Genomic DNA, 18,058 nt, shown 5'->3' with positions numbered 1-18,058 from the left:
GAGAGAGAGCACAAGCCTGGGGGTGGGAAAGGCAGAAGGGGAGGGAGAAGCAGACTCTCTGCTGAGCAGGCAGCCTGACATGGGAATCGATCCGAGGACCCTGGGATCATGACCTGAGCCAAAGGCAGCCGCTTAACCGACTGAGCCACCCAGGCGCCCCTCCCTCAGTTTTTCTTAAGCCTCAAACTGCTCTAAAAAGTAAAGTCAATTAATTACAAAATTTAAGAAGCCTATAAAATCAAACCTTCAAACTATTAAGCTGCATGACAGAGAGTCACTTGCAAGGCTAGGCCATTTGGCTTGAAATTAGTTTTATGACTCCATGTATACCTTATGTTGCCCTTAATCTGATATGAATAAATTCTAATTAAATAACCCTAGTATTAAAATAATGAAAAAATTTACATGTTTTAGGGTTTGACTGGCATGACTGATAATAAGAAAAATCTCTAAAAACTTAGTGTTTTAAAAAATAAGAGTTAGGCCCCCCAAAATTAATTCATGCATCGATTTGTGTTGAAACTGTGTTTATTTGAATGACTTGTCTTTCCTCCCCAGCTCCTACTGCACTTCCCCTATGAACAAGGATTCGGAATCTAAATCTTTCTGTGGAGGGGCAGGAGAGAGGACAGCGCAGTGTTATCAGAGACCTATACAACCCCCATTTTGAAATGTCAAGTAAAAATACTATGTCTCCCTCCCCAGGCCTTTGCTCTTTCATAAAACAAACACAGAAAATCAATAGTCAGAGCAGCACAGAAAGACTTGCCCTGAAATCCTGGCTCCACCGCTCACTCGGCACCTGTCACCGTATATTCCACACCTCTCCCCTCATGCATCAAGTGGAGATTTAAGTAGGTACTTCCCACAAGGTGAATTTACTAAGCTCTCAAGCAGACAGCGCTCCCTGTTGTATCTGTCTAGTTACTGTTAACGAGACTGAAAGCAGGCCCTGAACTGAAGTTGACTCTAGTGATGAAGAAAAATGAAATAGGGGTGCCTTTCTGACTTACGACGTAGCTTCACCCCGTGAGTTCGTACTTCAAATGCTAATTCCTCATGGACAATAAAGATGGGATAAGAGTTTGAGAATGAATTTACCTGGGAGGAGAGGTGTGAATTATGAATTAAAAATCATTGAAATTTCTTTAAGAAGATGAGCTCTCTCTTAAATAAGGACACTTTTTTGTTTTTAACAGCTATATTTAAAAGCAGAAAAAAAAATCTTATTAGGCCACAGAGTCTATCTTATTTCCAGAGCATGGAGGTGACATATTCAAACTCTAGCCATGTTTGCTGCCAGGAAACATTAAAAGTCATAGGAAATATCTGTTGCAAACATTTAACGCTTCTTTTTGGGGTAGCCAAAGCAAACATTTGAACATTTGAAACAGAAAACCAAGCAAATATTTTTCTATGGCTTCTCTGTTCCTCTGTCAGCGGTTCCAGAAATGTCTGCAAGGAGGCCAGCCTTCCCGAACATGGTTATAAAGTGGGGGGAGGAATTTCCAAAGCACTGACTTCCTGGCTAACTCTGCTCCTGTCCACCTTTCCTGGTGTTTTTCTATTTTGTCTTCCACAGTATTCAAATAAAGTGTGACCTGATTTCATCTCAATGTGTTTACCTTCAAGGCCTCCAAGGTTTAAACTGTAGGTCCTTTGCAAGATTACGCAAAGGATCTTTGTCCTCCAGACTCCTTTCCCCAAAACATGCCATATTCTCCTTCCCGGGGTCCCAAGACGCTGCGATGCTGAGTGGTAGCTAATCTTTGTGCTCCAGGAGACACCGCGAGATGTCGCCGACCCGGAGGGGAAGGTCAAAGTCCCCCTGGGTAACGTCGGTTGGACTTGTTACCCTACTTCACCAAGCAATACAACCTCATCTTAACCTCTGTGGGTCTCATATGTGACCACAGTTATGCACACGCATTTAAAACTGTGAAGTGCTGCATAAATACAATGTATCATCCTATTTACGTGATAGGAAGTTAGAAACCATACAGTGGGTTCTCATTATTCACAGAAGTTATGTTCTATAGAGTCACTGTGAGCACAGGATTGGCGAATACCGGACCATTGCTCCTAGGGGAAATACACGGTTAGGTTCCTGTGAGCCTCTGGTCACATCTCATCACCCAATCCATACATGACCTTCTAGATGTGTTTTTGTAAAAGACATCTTATTTAATATATATTGGTTTTTTTTAAAGATTTTATTTATTTATTTGACAGAGATAGTGATAGCCAGCGAGAGAGGGAACACAAGCGGGGGGAGTGGGAGAGGAAGAAGCAGGCTCATAGCAGAGGAGCCTGATGTGGGGCTCGATCCCATAACACCGGGATCACGCCCTGAGCCGAAGGCAGATGCTTAACCGCTGTGCCACCCAGGCGCCCTTATTTAATATATATTGTTGATCCACTAACATTGAACTCCTAGCCACAGTGCTAAAACTTAATCCTTACAAATGAAGCCTATCTAACACACATGTTTTGTCTGGAAAGCACACCATGGCCTCCTTGCTTAGGAATAATGGCATTTCAATACTATAGTGAGGTGACATTTTAAACAGTGAAATCACCAATTAAAAAAAACTCACAAAAATGCAACAACAACAACAACAACAACACTACCACCACAAAAACCCAAAAACCCAGATGGCACTAAACAGACCAGAAAAATGACAGTTGTTTACAGCATGAGAGCTGAAATTAGAAGGCACTGTTGCTTCATTCCATCTACCTCAGCTGGGAATGTGTATGCTGTCCTCTCATGTTTGCAAAAGACCACAAAAGTGCCACGAGCACTCCTTCTGGGTTATAAATTTTAACAAGTTGGTGAACTCCCAAATATGAAATATATGAATAATGAGGATCAACCATAGGTATACAAGAAATTAAATTTTCTCTGTCTTCTGGAATACTTTTTGATGTTATAATAAGAGGAATTTTGGCTTTCACAATGTTTATTTAGAAACAATTGGGTATACAGATGTATGCTGTGTGTCACAGAGAGGTGAGCTGAAGATTTGGGACAAAAACAGGTCCCCTGTTTTTGACAGTCTGGTTTGAGCAAATACTAAACATGTCATGAATTTCTGTTCTCTCACTGCTTTCAAATGATAAATGCCTTTTTTTGGGTTGTTTTCGTTAGTGAAAAATAATTTAATTTTGGAAAAACAAGATGGAGAGATGATGGTACCAATGTGTTTTCCACTGAAATTTCTCAAAGTTTTCACTTATTTTCTTCTTCTTCTTCCCCTTCTCCTTCTTCTTTTTTTCTTTTTTTTTTTAAAAATAATAACTGGATATTGAGGTCAGCCCTTCCTTTATTTTTATAAATTGAAAATCAAAGATCAGACATAATAACACTGTCTAAGGTGGATCGAGCACTTACGATGTGCCAGGCTCTGTGATAGGCCCTTTACATTCACGGTACCATTTCTAATCTTCACAACAAAGCGTATGCCATGGAGGGTACCACTATCAAGAAACTGAAGCTCAGATATGCAGAACACCTGTGGGAGGCTCCTTTAGCAGGTGGGACAGCTGGAATCCCAGGTGTCGGACACCAGAGCCTGTGCTCTCAACCTTTGCTCTGTGTATTCTCCCCTTCCCATCTACACTTTATTAAAAGATTTGCTTTTTCAGCTGTTTTATCTTGATGTCAAGAGTGTGTCTTTAGGTCATAAGGATGGAATTATTAATCGTACTTGTTTAAGACACATTTGAGCAACAAGCAAAGATGATTATGGTATTGATGCTGTTATTTCAGAAAGGGTATTGAATTAGCCTGTTATGTGACCTTGGCCCAATCACTTCACTTTTGTGGGCATTGTTTTCCTCAGCTGTGGTATGACAAAGTTTAAATAAATTATTCCTTAGGGCCTCCTATGATTCTACAAAGGTAATAATAATAATAAAAAAAATCCCAATACATTTCTAAGAATGACAGCTGGAGGCAATTAAAAAAGAATGAGAAGCTAACCTTAAACTATAAGTCACTGGGCAGATTCCTTCCATGTAGATTTCCCTCAGCTTGCAGGAGATCTTGGACATTAAGACAATGTTAAATTTTCTTTAGGACATGAAAAATTAGATATAATTGCTTCTCTTCGATTTTAATATTACTTCTCGCCTATCACTTAAACAAGGTCTCTCATCAGTGTTTTACTTCTTTTTTAATCATTATAATAAAAGCCAAAGGCAACTAAGCAGAAATTTCAATTAACTATTTGCCATTTGTTCATTTATCATTTCTGCCGCATTCCACTCTTCAGACGTGGAGATAAATCACAAGGGGATAAGTTGCTCTCAGGGCCTCTCTCTAAAAGCAGTAGCTGGAAGGTCAATCTACCACATTTTCCTCCGTCTCCATTTCTAGAAGTGCATTATATTAGTCATCCCCTTCAATAACAACTCTAGGAGAACGACAGAATTCCAGTGGTAAATAAGTATTTCATTCCTGTACATTTCCTACTCTCTAGTGGCAAAGGCAGGAGAGCGAGAGTGAAGAGGGAGACGCTGGTGCAGTCATCTCATGTCCTCCTTGTGTGTGGACCATCCTCCCACAGCGTCCAGGGCACCAGCACCCGGCAGACTACCTACCGTCCCAGGAATCAATGACTCCAGGGAATAGTGTGGACTGGTCTTGCTTTACTTCTATTACTTTTTAAACACTGGAATTTGTATTGAAGTAGTTGTAAAATTGCATGCTGTTGTAAGAAATGATACGGAGAGTTCTCTGGTATATTTCACCCAGTTTTTCCTGAGGAAACATTTTGCAAAACTATAGGAGAATGTCACAATCAGGATGTTGAGATGGATACAATTCACTGATTGTATGTGTATCATTTGTGTGTGTGTAGAAATTGTATTCTACACACATGTGTAGGTGAGAGAGAGAGAGAAAATGCGTGAGCAGGGGGAGGGGCAGAGGGAGACAAGCAGACTCCCCACTGAGTAGGGAGCCAGATATTGGGCTTGATCCCAGGGCCCTGAGATCATGACCCGAGCCAAAATCAAGAGTCAAATGCTTAACCGACTGAGCCACCCAGGTGTCCCGAAATTGAAAAATTCTATACGATTTTATACCTGTGTAGGTTTGTGTATTCACCACCACAGCCAAGATAGTAATTCCAACAATTCCTCATGTTACCCTTTTATACCGCCTTAGACCCTCTTCCCTCTTGCCCCTGTCACTAACCACCAGTAACCATTAATCTGTCCTCCATTTCTAAAATATAATCATTTCAAAAAGGTTATGCAAATGGACTCACTAGGTATGAACCTTCTGGGACTGGCTTTTTTCCCCCAGCATAATTCCCTAGAGATTCAACCAAGTTGTTTTGTGTATCAATAGTTTGCTCCTTTCATTACTTATTGCATGGTCCCTTCCATGGTATGGAGATAACACTTGTGTTGTTTTTCAGTGGAGCTATCTTCTTTTCTTTTGCCGTTCTGAGTAATGACTGATGGCCTAGTCAACACCCACCTGCCTGCAGAGGGAATGGGGGTAGAGATGGGAGAAGGTGGGATTTGCTCCAGGAAGTGCTCAGTTTCTGCAGCAGAGGACCACACCTCGGTGGAATAGTCTTGAACGTGTCCAACATAGAAGTCTTAATTTTCTCCCCCAGTCCCAAAACTTTTTATCTCCCAGTGTTGTCCTCAGCAAATGGCACCACCATTTACCCATCTATTCAGGCCAAAAACTTGAGGAATCTTCTTTGACATCTCTTCCCTTCACCTACCACATCTGATCCATCACCAAATTCCATGGGCTCTACCTTTAATATATTCTTATTCCAAATATTTCTCCACTGCTACCACCACTAGAGCTTTGGTGCAGGGATCACCCTCTCTCACCTAGATTCTACAGCTGGAATTTGGTCTCCTGTGTCCATCTTGACTTTCTCTTCTTCTGTCACCCAACCGCTGCAGTTAATATGGTAGCTTCTAATACACGAATCAGATCAAAGCCTTCTGGTTCCCATCTCACTTACAATCAAAAGCAGACTCTCCACATTGGTCCACAGTCTGCACTATCTGGCTGCTGGCCGGCCCTCCAGCTTCAGGTATTCCCTACAACTCTATTCCACCCTTACTGTGGTCCAGTCACACCACCTTTCTGGCTGTTCCTTGAACAAGTCCAGCATGTCTCTACCTAACCTCCCAACCTCTGCATTGCCCTTCATGCTGCCTGGGACGCTTTCCCTCCAGGTGCCAACCCATCACCCCCCCTAGCTTCATCAGCCCTCCGCTTAAATGCAGTTTCCGCCGACAGGACTTCCCCAGCCAGCCTAACACTCTTCACTGCTAAGCCCCCTTTATTCTTCTCGATAGCACTGATCACCAGCTAACATCTTATCAGACTATTATCTTCTCATTCTTTGTCCATGCCCATTAGAATATATGCTTCATAAAGGCAAGGACTTTGCTGTTTTGTTCTATCCCTATCACCTGGTATATATAAACACTTAACATACTTTTGGGTGACTAAACGATTACCCCCAATCCCTTTACTCATACCTTTTAACCCATCAAGAGCAAAGCAGGTCATAGAGTTTTCCTGTGATAGAGACTGTACCCACCCATCTAGCTGACACGGGGAAGACAGGAGGCTATTTCTTTCTTTCTTTCTTTTTTTTTTTTAAAGATTTTATTTATTTATTCGACAGAGAGAGAGACAGCCAGCGAGAGAGGGAACACAAGCAGGGGGAGTGGGAGAGGAAGAAGCAGGCTCATAGCGGAGGAGCCTGATGTGGGGCTTGATCCCATGACGCCGGGATCACGCCCGGAGCCGAAGGCAGACGCCCAACCGCTGTGCCACCCAGGCGCCCCCAGGAGGCTATTTCTTAGTTGTAGAGAATTTGATGGCAGGGAATATGGTAGCTTGTGTTAATGTCCCTAGTTCTTCCTCCACTGGGTCTGTGTCTCTGCCATGTCACTTGGCTTCTCCTCCTACTGAAGAAGCAGAGTCTTTCCCCTCTCCTCAACTCCAGATTGGCCCTATGACTTCCTTTGGACAACAGCATATTAGTGGGTGTGGCAAGACCAAAGGCTTGAAACGTGCTCGCACCAGTGCGCTTGCGCTCTCGTGCTTCTCCTGTGGATGGCTCGTGGTGAGTAAGCCCATGTCAACTACATGATCCCAGGAGAAAGGTGACAGACGCACCACAGAGACACTCAGCCCTCAGCTGACCCACAGATGACTGAGAAAAAAATGAGTGTTGTTTTAAGCCACTGTGTGTTGGCTTTGCTTGTTTCATGGCACTATTTTTTTTTTGGTCAAAAGCTACATGATACAGGAAAAAAGCAAGGCATTTATTGCTGTTGTTAAAACCTGAGACGACTATGAGAGAAAGAAGAGACCCGGAGGGAGAGAGAGGAGCTAAGCATTGCCCCGGAGAGCAGGAGGTGTGTTTATAAAGGGTGAGGAAGGGGACTGAGGGCAGGGGGCTAGTGTTCTGCTTCCCAATTTGGGGCTCTGGGAGAAGACTGTCATGTAGAGGATCTTGCAACAACGTGGGGCAACCCAGCCTCGTTGAGAGAGGGAAGAAGAGTGAGCAGGGAGCGCCTCAGTCTTGTGAGGAGGGGACTCTGAGATAAAGCCAATGATTCGCCATTGAGGCTGCCTTGGGGGTGCTGACATTTGCCACAGGGAGGATGAAGGACATGACAGAGACTAGGGGTCTGTCTCAAGTGAGGGCTGGGGGACAGAAGAAAGCAAAGGGAGCAACGGCGGGTGCTCCCTGGAGCACTGCATGAGTCAGACGGGGACTATAAGCTCACCGACCACTGATCTCACCATCACGATGCTGGGCTGGAGGCCAGATGGCAGGTCACACAAACCCAAGGAAGGGTAGCATGACCCTGGGCCTCCCTCCCCCCCCCCCCCCCCGTGATGGTGTCAGACATACACTTAAGCTGCCCATCCCCGTCTGTATTCTATATACCTGGTCACCATCTTCTAGAAAGAAAGCAGGGAATGAGAAGGCCACTGGAGAGACTGAACATTTTTATTCCAGAGGGACAGAGCACAACCAGAAGGGACTGTTGAAACAATCAAGCCAGATTCAACTGTAAGCTAGACCGGGCTTTCGTTTATTTGCCCTTGTTATCCAGAAGGAATATCAGATCATCATAGACAAACAAAGACGCGGCATTTCCTCTGCGTACCCAAGCTGTTCTGTGCATTACAATGTGCAATTCTGTGATAGCCACACCAGCCTTCAGCCTGCATCCCTGCAGCCTCTCACTCGGCGCCTTGGGGCATTTTCCACCCTGCAGGTGATGTTATCTTTCTAAAGTGTCAATCTGGTCGGCTTACTCTCCTGATTTAAAAAGAAAAAAAAAAATCCTTCCCTGATACCTTTTTGTTCCCAGGATAACATTAAAACCTCAACATGGCTTGTAAATAAATCCTGTAATATGCAGACACCGCCAGGGCCCTGCCTTACGCCTCTACAGTCACCTCTGACTCCAAAGACCAGGGCCTATGATCCCCCCTGCTCTGCGCTTTCTTCTGGCCCGGGGAGCAGGTTGGGCAGGAACAGAGGGTGAGCAGGAACTGCTGGGGAGTTCAGACTCCTGGAAGCAGCCCTCGCCCAAGCTGGACGGGGAGGAGGGGGAGCAATGCCCTGGCTTCCTCCTGCGTCAGCTGAGATAGTGAGGCAGGTTTTGTACTGCCTCCCACCGTTCCCCATTGGTCCTGAGCTCCCACTGTGGTGAGTAGCTTGAGAACGCACCATTCCTTCCCCTGTTTCATTTCGCCACTGCTCTACTAATATGCCCTGGGATCTGCTCCCAGATAAACTTGTATTCAGGCCCTTATCTCCTCATCTTCTTGCCATTACTCCCCCAAGAGGCTTCTCCTTTCCTGGACCATAGGCTGGGGCACTTGTCTCCAGTGCTCCCGTTGGACGAACCCAAAACAAGACAGGTACTCACCTAGTTTAATCCCCACTGGGTCATATTTTTATTTATTTTTTTATTTTTAAGATTTTTATTTATTTATTTGTCGGAGAGAGAGAGCGCACAAGCAGAGGGAGCAGCAGGCAGAGGGAGAAGTAGGGTCCCTGCTGAGCAAGGAGCCCGATGTGGGATTCGAACTTAGGACCCTGGGATCATGACCTGAGCTGAAGGCAGACGCTTAGCCAACTGAGTCACCTACGTGTCCCCTGGGTCACATTTTTAGAGTGAACCTGGGCATTGCTAATAATTCACTCTTGTCTTGGCAGGAGGAAACTGGGACCGTCCCTGGCAAATGAGAACTACTCATAAAGCCTGTCCTAGTCTGTTTACTGCTTCTGTATTTTTATCTTCATCATAAACTTTAGTTTCAACCACTCTGAATAAAACCTGCAAACTCCCCTCACAGCACACTGTGTTTCCCAAATGGTCACAACCATACCTCCCATCCCATGTGTTCCTCTGCAGTGGGAACTTGTCACGAAGCCATCAGGAAGTAGAGTCTGCTTCTCCTTTCCTGGAATATGGGCTGGAGCCCAGATTTTGGCCAACAGCTTCAGGGAAAAGGGATACAAGTAACTTCTGACGTGGGGTCTTAGGGATCTCTAGCTTGCCTCATTACTTTTTGGAATGCCCCTTCATAGAACCCACCATCATGGAGGGAGGACGCCCGCGCAGCCATGATGTGGAACCAGGGAGGGAGAACCGAGGCCTCTGGCTGACAGCCTCTGCTAGACTCCTGGACAGCCACGTGGGTGAGGCCACTTTGGATCATCGAGTTATGTTAACACCTCATCAGAGACCACATGAAGAAGAAGAGCCATCCAGTCAGGCCACAGAATTATTGCGTACAATAATAAAGTATTGTTTAAGCCCCAAAGTTTTGGGTAGGTTGTTGTAGATTAACAGAGAATGGGAAAATCCCTCCTCTCTCTGCCCTCTCCGCCACCCTATTCCTCTGCCCAGACAATTCTAACTTCTCACTTGGGTCTCAGCTTCTATGCCGCTTCCTCTGGTACACCTTCCCTTGTCTCCTGGACCGGGTGAGGTGTCCTTCCTACTTGCTCCCAAAGGATCCTACACTTCCATCTTCCATCTACCCTTCCATGTGTCCTTCCACTTCTAATTCCTTCTGTTGTCTTTTCCTCTCTTCCAGTTAGAACTCAAGCTCTCTAAAGGCAGCAACCGTGCCTGTCTTGAACACCACTGGTGTATCAATGGCATATAAATGTCTGGCATATGACAAGTGATCACTACATACTCGCCTAATTATGGCTGAATAAGAATAACTAATGTTTATTACACACATACTATGTGGCAGACCCTGTGCTATCTCTTAAACATGTATTGTTTTGTGGAATCCTCTGAAGTATGGACCATTACTAATCCTATTTTACACATAGGGAAACAGAATGTGCAAGATGTTAAGTAATGTTGCAAAGCCATACAGTTAGCAAGTCAAAAATGAAGAATGGAAACCCAAGTGTGTGATAGCAAAGTTCTGATCTCAGCTCTAACCTTTATGTATCAATCAGGATAGCCTAGGTTGTGCCACAGTAACAAATAGCCCTATTGTCTCAGTAGCTTAAAAAAAGCAAAAGTATTTCCTTTCCTTTCCTCTCCTCTCCTTTTTCCTTTCCTTCCTTCCGCTACAGGTTTGTCATGAGTTGACGGGGTTCTCTGTTCATTGTGGTCACAGAAGGATCCAGGTGATGGAACCGCCATGGTCTTCAGGTTTTCCAGTCCCCATGCAAAGGGACAGAGGACTCTAGAGACTCTTGCACCAGCAATTAAATGTTCTAGCTCAGACATTGCATATGTCTCTTCTGTGCATAACTTTCTGGCCAGAAATATTCAGTGAGCAGCATAATGCCTGCCACAGTATACCAGCTCCCCTGTGCATGCAGACAGAAGTATGTCATTTCCTGCTGTGTGTGCAGGCTTTCCCAAAGTTCCAGAAAGTTTTGGAAAGCCCTAGAATAAGGATGTTTTATCAAAAGATCATAATATTCACGTTTTAGAATATAATACAAATCATACAGTGGCTACCAATAGGTATATCTTCTATTAGAGTTACTTTAAATAAGGACGGTTTGGAAACTTTTAGGATCTGGGACCAACAAGACTTACAAACCATATTAAATTCAAATGGATAGATGTTCATCTTTAATTTTGCCACCGCTGACGTTGCCACTGACAAACAACAATGCTCAGTAAAGCGATAGTTGCCCTGCATCGCTATTCAACTTTTTCCAAACACAGCTTCTCAAACTCACACAGAGGGACTGCTGCCTTTTTACTATAATACAGATCTACTTTATTATGATTTTATATTACTGTGATTTACAGCCTTGGCACAAATAGTTGATTTGAAAAAAAATAATAAAAGAGGGCCCAGAAATACCTTCCTAAAATTAAAATTAAAATGAATATGCCATCCTGAAAACAGAGGCTGTCTATTACACTAACAGATGGCGACATTCTTCCCATCCGTCTCTACACTGCATCCATAGCACTAAATGATGTATGTCAAGGAGCCCCGAATCGAATTATCCTGTCGGTTCTCACATGGAACAGGAGGAACTTCTCTACTGTAATACTGCATTTCTCACCTTTTTAAAAAAGAAAGTTACTCCCATTGTAAATTTTAGGCTTTCTCTAATCTGGTCTCACTCCATCCAGAAAACTCAAAGTGCAGAGGCATTTCCAGTGAGCCTTTGTTGAATACTCTCAATAGTGGAGAGTCTGCTGCCTCAAAATGGCGGCCACTCATTTTTTAATAGCGGTAATTATCAGGAAGTGCTTGCAGGGACTGAAGTCTTGCTCTCACTAGTCTTCTCCGGTCCTGGTGAGTCAGCCTCTTCAAGGTCTCACCTGTCCAGGTAGCAGCTGTCAAAGACTGGAAATGGCTTCTCTCATGTCTTTTTAATCATATCTTAGTATCCCCAGGTCTTCTGATTTTTCCTTTGGGGGGCCTTTTGTTCATCTGGTCTTTTCCTCAGAAGATTAATATCTATCTAATATCTAATAATATCTATCTTAAAATGAGGTGCCACGAGATGCCGAGGAACAGGCCACGACATCCCATGGGGGCTGACTGTACTCTTCACTCTGGACGTGATTCTCTTATTAATGTAGCTCAGTACAGAACTTATTTAAACATGAATCACCACATAGTATCGGCTCACACCAAACTCCCCAGAAAACCAACCTGAGTCTTCTTCATGATACCAGGGGTCTTCCATCTTCCATTTATGTCTGTCTGTTTTTTTCTTTTCTTTTCTTGGTTGAAAGCAGGAATTAAGTTTATCTTTATTATATTTCATGTCATTATTTTATCCTATTTTCTAGGCCATCAAGATGCTTTTGAAGTTTTTTTTTTATTATCTGGCTTGATGAATCATCCTTTTATACACTATGTGTCATTTGTAAATTTAATAAGCATTCTACTTGTATCTTTTTCCATTGATAGAAATGTTAAAAAAGGGGTGCTTGGGTGGCTCAGTTGGTTAAGCGTCTGCCTTCGGCTCAGGTCATGATCTCAGGGTCTTGGGATCGAGCCCCACATCAGGCTCCCTGCTTGCTAGGGAGCATGCTTCTCCCTCTGTCTCTGCCTGCCCGCTCCCCCCTGCTTGTGCGCTCACACTCTCTCTCTGTCAAATAAATAAATAAATAAATAAATAAATAAATAAATAAAACGTTAAAAAAGAAGTAAACAGAAGATCTTGCTTCTGGCTTCCACTTATCTTTCTCTCGCTTGATTTAAAGAGTTTTTGAGATACTATTAAATCTGTTGCTGAAAATCAGATAAAGTCTATGACATCACTCAGCTAGTAAATGATACAAAATGGACATAATGATGGCTGATGAAATTTCTACTTCGTGAAACTTTGTTGCTTGTGATTCTGATTTCCTTCTAGGAGGACTCAGAAAGGGAGCAAACCATTCTAAAATTTTGATGTTGGCTGACAGTGATCACATTTTTATTTCTAAATAAATATATTTCTTCCATTCCCTTTAGAAAGATCGCACTTGTCCTTGATTAGGTAGTCTTGCTTTCATCCTTTTTATGTGTCCTTTTTCAAGCATTGCTCATCAAAGAGCTCCATGTCCTATTATTTATTTAGATCTATCTCCTTTCCCTTCTTTAATGGGATCGGTCTCTGATTAGCAGCTGACCCAACTAAGCGACAACTTGGGGGCATCAATCTCTAGGGGCTGTCAAACCTCACTAGAGTACATGACGGATCTGTTTGAAGTTCAGTCTGTCTTTACAGATGAATACTTACATAGCTGGTGAACGCAGACTGGCTGTTTCTCACTGAAGGATGTGTCGCTTTCAAAGGGGAACTTAAAAAATGCTTCTCTCCAATCCTGCTCCTACTAAATGGCCAAATATTTAAGGAATATTGGCTTCAGGAAGTGGCCACTGATTAGCCTCCCCAGGTGCCTACAAGCCTTTGTGGCCCTCACTGTGACTCCTTTGATTGTATTAACAGAATTTATCTTCAGGGTACCAGCTCCCCTCCCTGCATCGTCATCATTCCGAAAGATGCAGTTATTCTCTGAAAGTAATACATAGATAGCTCCTGTGTCACACATCTCTCGGTTCAAATCCCACCTCCACTAAAGACCAGCCTGGCGGCCTGGAAGCCAGGCGTTCTCAGCTGGTGTTGATTTGGCTGTCCCGGGGACATGCAGCCAATGTCTGGAGACATTTTTGGCTGTCACAGCTCGGGGGCTGCTACTTGCATTAGTTGGTAGAGGCCGAGGATGCTGCTAAATGTCCCACGGTGCCCGGGACAGCCCACAACAAGGAACTGTCTGACCCTAAATGGCAATAGTGTGGTGCTGGGAAATCCTTTCCCAACTGTGGTCCCTTCCTCCGTACAGTGAGGGTAATGGTGGTCTGGGCGGCACTGGGGGGATTACGAGAGGACTCTGCTTACAACACAGATCAGAATGACTGGCACAGAGCCGGCAGCAAGAAAAGGCAACTTTTTTCTTTATTTATGTGCCAGACATTGTGTTGGGTACTTCCTAAAATGTTATTAGCTTAATACTAACTGAGTAGTTCATTTACTCCACAACTATATTTTGAGGACTTTCTATACGCTAGGCACGGGTCTGGCTGCTGCAAACCGATTAGTTAAAAACAAACAACAACAACAACAACAGCAACAACAACGAAACAACCTGTGAGAACCCAGGCCCTTGGGGTTCAAGGAATGTGCCCAAGGGTTCAGTGCTAATGAGAGGCAAGGCCTGGATTCAAATAAAATGAGCTGCTGTGGACCAACGCTTGTGTCCCCCCCAAATCCATGTTGAAATCCTAACCCCCGACGTGATGACACTAGGAGGTGGGGGCTTTGGGAGGTGATTAGGTCATGAGCATGGAGCCTCCGTGAATGACATCAGTGCCCTTGTAAGAAGGGACAGGAGGGAGCTTGCTTCGTCTCCCTCCGCTATGTGAGGACACACGGAGAAGACAGCCACCTACCAACCGGGGAGAGGGGCCCGGCCAGATGCCTGATCTGCTGGGGCCCAGACTTCCCAGCCTTCGGAACCACGAGAAAGAAACATCTGCGGCTTATGCCTCCCAGTCTGTGGAATTCCGTTAGAGCAGCCCGACCTGAGACACCGGCTCTGCCTGATCCCCAAGCCTGCGATCTTCGTCCTCCATTGTTATCAGACCTGCTTCCAGAAACACCAGACTGCGAGGCCTGTGAGAACTGCAGATCTCGCCTCCGTGCGAATTTTATTGACCATATTAGCGTCGTCTCCCCGCTGTCTCACTTCTTTGACGACATGTCTTTTGTTTCTTTCTCCTTTTGCTCTTTAGTAATTCAACAAATGGTGCTTGAGCACTTGTTCCTTGTTAGGAGATGGAGGAATGACAAGGCACTGCCTTGGTCCGCGTGGAGCTCCCGGACTGGTATAGATGAGAGTCAGTCTCTGGGGGACGTCAGTGCCCCAGGGACCAGGGGCGGCATCCTACCTTCCTCTCCTGTGCATGACGCCATGATGGCATCTCCAGCTCGGGATCAGCGACCTCCTTACAGGTGTTCCCATGTTCTTTACGTAACTCGTTGCCACGTGCACAGTTCACGTGCACAGCAACATTTTCCTCTGGGGTACAGAAAACTCTGCGTGTAACACTCCTACACCTGAGGTCATGTTATGCGTTTCACTTGGCACAGATTTATAGCCCAGTAAATTCTTAGTTATAGAGGATGTTGCCTTAATGATGTTATTTGTTCATGACCTTGAAGGTCCATGCTACATTGTATGTCATAATTTTGCTCAAGTGTGAACTGAATCACACGGCCCAAAATACTGATGAACCAGACAGTGTTACGTACAGTGATGGGACTTAGCAATCCCTCAACATTCCTGTCAAAACTTGACGTTGTGACTCTCATAAAGCAATGAGGTTGTGACACTGTTTCAGGTGTGTTCATGGGGGATATTACTCTAGGAACATCATAGTATAGTGTCTGTGGGAATATCACACTATCATAGTGTAAAGTTTGTTCTGATGGAATGATTACGGCTCCGAAAGGAGCACTTACGTTTTTCAATTATTCTTGACTGAGGTGTAGGAATGCCTGTGGCGAGACGTGGGCACTTGCCAGTGTCTCAGGATGTATGATGCCTCACGAATGCCAAGGCTCTCCTCCACTAAACGGCCGTTTCTTGTTGGGGATGAATGGCATCCCTTGACTTCCAGCTGCCCGCCTTCTGGACAACTTCTTTTGATCTGCTTAAGGGCACGGACTCTCTTCAAGAGAGACCCACCTTCAAAACTCCACTTCACCACATCCCAGTTAAGTAACTTGGTGGCTGGCTCTCTCGGCTTGTTTCCTCGTCTGGAAGATGAGGATAATCTCATAGGTCTGGCTTCACTGGATAGTTGTGACACGTAGTTGTCACATTTACACGTGGGAAATGTGTAGCACCATGCCAAAGACGTAGTAGGCGGGCGTGGATTTCAGCCCTCCTTCCTCTTCCACCTGTCGACTGAGCTAATGCCCCCCTCCCGTGTCCTCCCCAGGATGTGGCCTTTTCCTCTGGGGCCTCGTGTGCAGCTCTGCTCATCTGTGGCCTTGCCTGGAGCGTTCCTGGTTCTAAGTCCAGGAATACGTATCCCTCAACTGCTCAACCTCTGCTCCCAAACTCTTCTTACGTCTTTTTTTCATTCCTCACTCAACCGGCACAGAGACGATGCGCGGTAGTCAGGAGCACAGAGCAAGGTGTCTGCCTGCCTCGGTTCAACTTTTAGCTCCACCAATTATGAAATAGGTGGTCTCGGCAAGGTATTGAATTTCTCTCAGTTTTCTCATCTGTAAAATGGAGACAGTCTTGTATGCTCTTGCCTAATCTTGATGATCTCATAGAATTGCCATGAAGGTTAAATAAGTTCGTATATCTAAGGTAGGACAGAGCCCGGCTTCCAGTAAATCCTACCTAAGTGTACGTTTTTGTTATTTTTAATATAGGTTCAGTCTCCTATTCTCCTAATTATCTGCTCCCCCTGCCCCCATCTTTTAAAATGAGCACTTTTTACAATTAATGACATTCTGATCACCACTACCTGCTAGACACGGACTCACCTCCTCCTTGGCCCCCACACTACCCACCATCTTGCTGTTTCCATTCTTGGCTCACAATATAAGTTCTCATAATTAAAAAAATATATTCTTTCATTGGCTCTTCATTAATCACTTAAAAATACGTAACCAACGACACGGGTATTTTAATCTAGATGGTGCTGATTTATAGTAAGAAAAGGGCAAGAGTGACTCTCAGATTCACAATCACGCATGGGGGTGGGTGTTCCGCCGCACCCCGCTCTGTTCCAATCCTTGTTGGCCTTCTAATTTGCAAATAATATCAGCCAGCTTTCTCAGAGTGAGAGGAAGACAGAACCACGCTGATGTGCTTAGACAAAGTTAAATACTGCTAGTAGGTGGGGGTCTCAAATAAACGAATGAGCAAGTTTCACATAAAGAAGCAGGGAGCAGACACTTAGCTCTACTTCTGTTTGAGTTTCCATCACACACAAATGACGCTGGTCCCATTGCCTTCACTGACACAGAAGCCACAGCCACCAATCCCAATGTGTTTCAAAGGCAAATTGGTGGCTTTAGGATATATCACACGAGCCATTTACCCCAAAGATGATCTGATAACACATCTCTTCTGCATCAATGAGAAAACCAACACATCTTTTCTTGTACTGAGGTCTCGGTGACCGAACCCAACGGCAGAAATTGCCCCAGTAACTTAAGAATCCAAATTCACATCACCTAACAGAATTCTTGTACCAAACATATTCTTACCATACTTTTATACATGAAGCATAGAATTCTTACCTATAACTTTTCCTAGAAAGAGCGACTTGGGAGAATTGAACAGGGTGTCAGACGAGCTCGGCAGATGGTAACTCACAGAAGGATAATGATCAAGCTGCAGGAAGAAAACAAGAGACACTTTTAGAAGAATGTTGCTAACTTGCACTGGACTCCAATCTTCCCAGCAGGATGAGTCCCTCTTTGAACCCTGTGTCCGGAGAGCTTCCTTCATCGGGGCGGACTCTGCAATACCAGCCTGAGCAAAGGGAAGCCCGTCTATTCCTTCTCTGGGCTTATTTGAAAACATTTTGAGCCTGGTAAGTGAAGTCTCTTTGTGAATGGTTCCGCAGCTTATGCACATTTCCTGTGGATAATCTGTGCACATTTTCTGCTGGATTAAGATCCTTGCTTGTCTTAATAGAATAAAATCTGCCTGATCTGATCTCCAGCATTGGCCCCGAGATACAAAATGCTGCATTTATAACAATGAATTTTCTTTAAGATACGCTTACTGTCCTGTTTTATTCGCCTTTCTATACCATCAGCTTTCAGACCAATATTGATCTTCGGTATGTATATTCAAATGTGAACATGAATATATATGTAAACATATATTAAAATGCTCAAATTCAAGTTGGGTAAATATACATGGTGGTTTTGTTTTTGTTTTTTTCTTGCTTGTCAAGTGAGGAGGATGCCCCCACAGGGCAGGGACATTTCAGTCTGGAGGGGACAAA

At 44.3% G+C, this 18,058-nt stretch overlaps 1 protein-coding gene across 1 annotated transcript in view; it reads right to left on the bottom strand.

The window, feature by feature from the left end:
• CNTNAP2 (contactin associated protein 2) overlaps window positions 1-18,058 on the bottom strand; it is a 1,356,273-nt gene that overhangs the window by 102,584 nt on the left and 1,235,631 nt on the right. Inside the window, exon 22 of the mRNA XM_026479097.4 lies at window positions 17,343-17,436. Within this exon, the coding sequence (XP_026334882.2) occupies window positions 17,343-17,436 (94 nt within the window). The remainder of the gene's footprint in view (window positions 1-17,342; window positions 17,437-18,058) is intronic.

Source organism: Ursus arctos, unplaced genomic scaffold (assembly GCF_023065955.2).
Source record: "Ursus arctos isolate Adak ecotype North America unplaced genomic scaffold, UrsArc2.0 scaffold_3, whole genome shotgun sequence".
Classification (NCBI taxonomy): domain Eukaryota; kingdom Metazoa; phylum Chordata; class Mammalia; order Carnivora; family Ursidae; genus Ursus; species Ursus arctos.
This window is presented reverse-complemented; position numbering and strand designations above follow the sequence as displayed.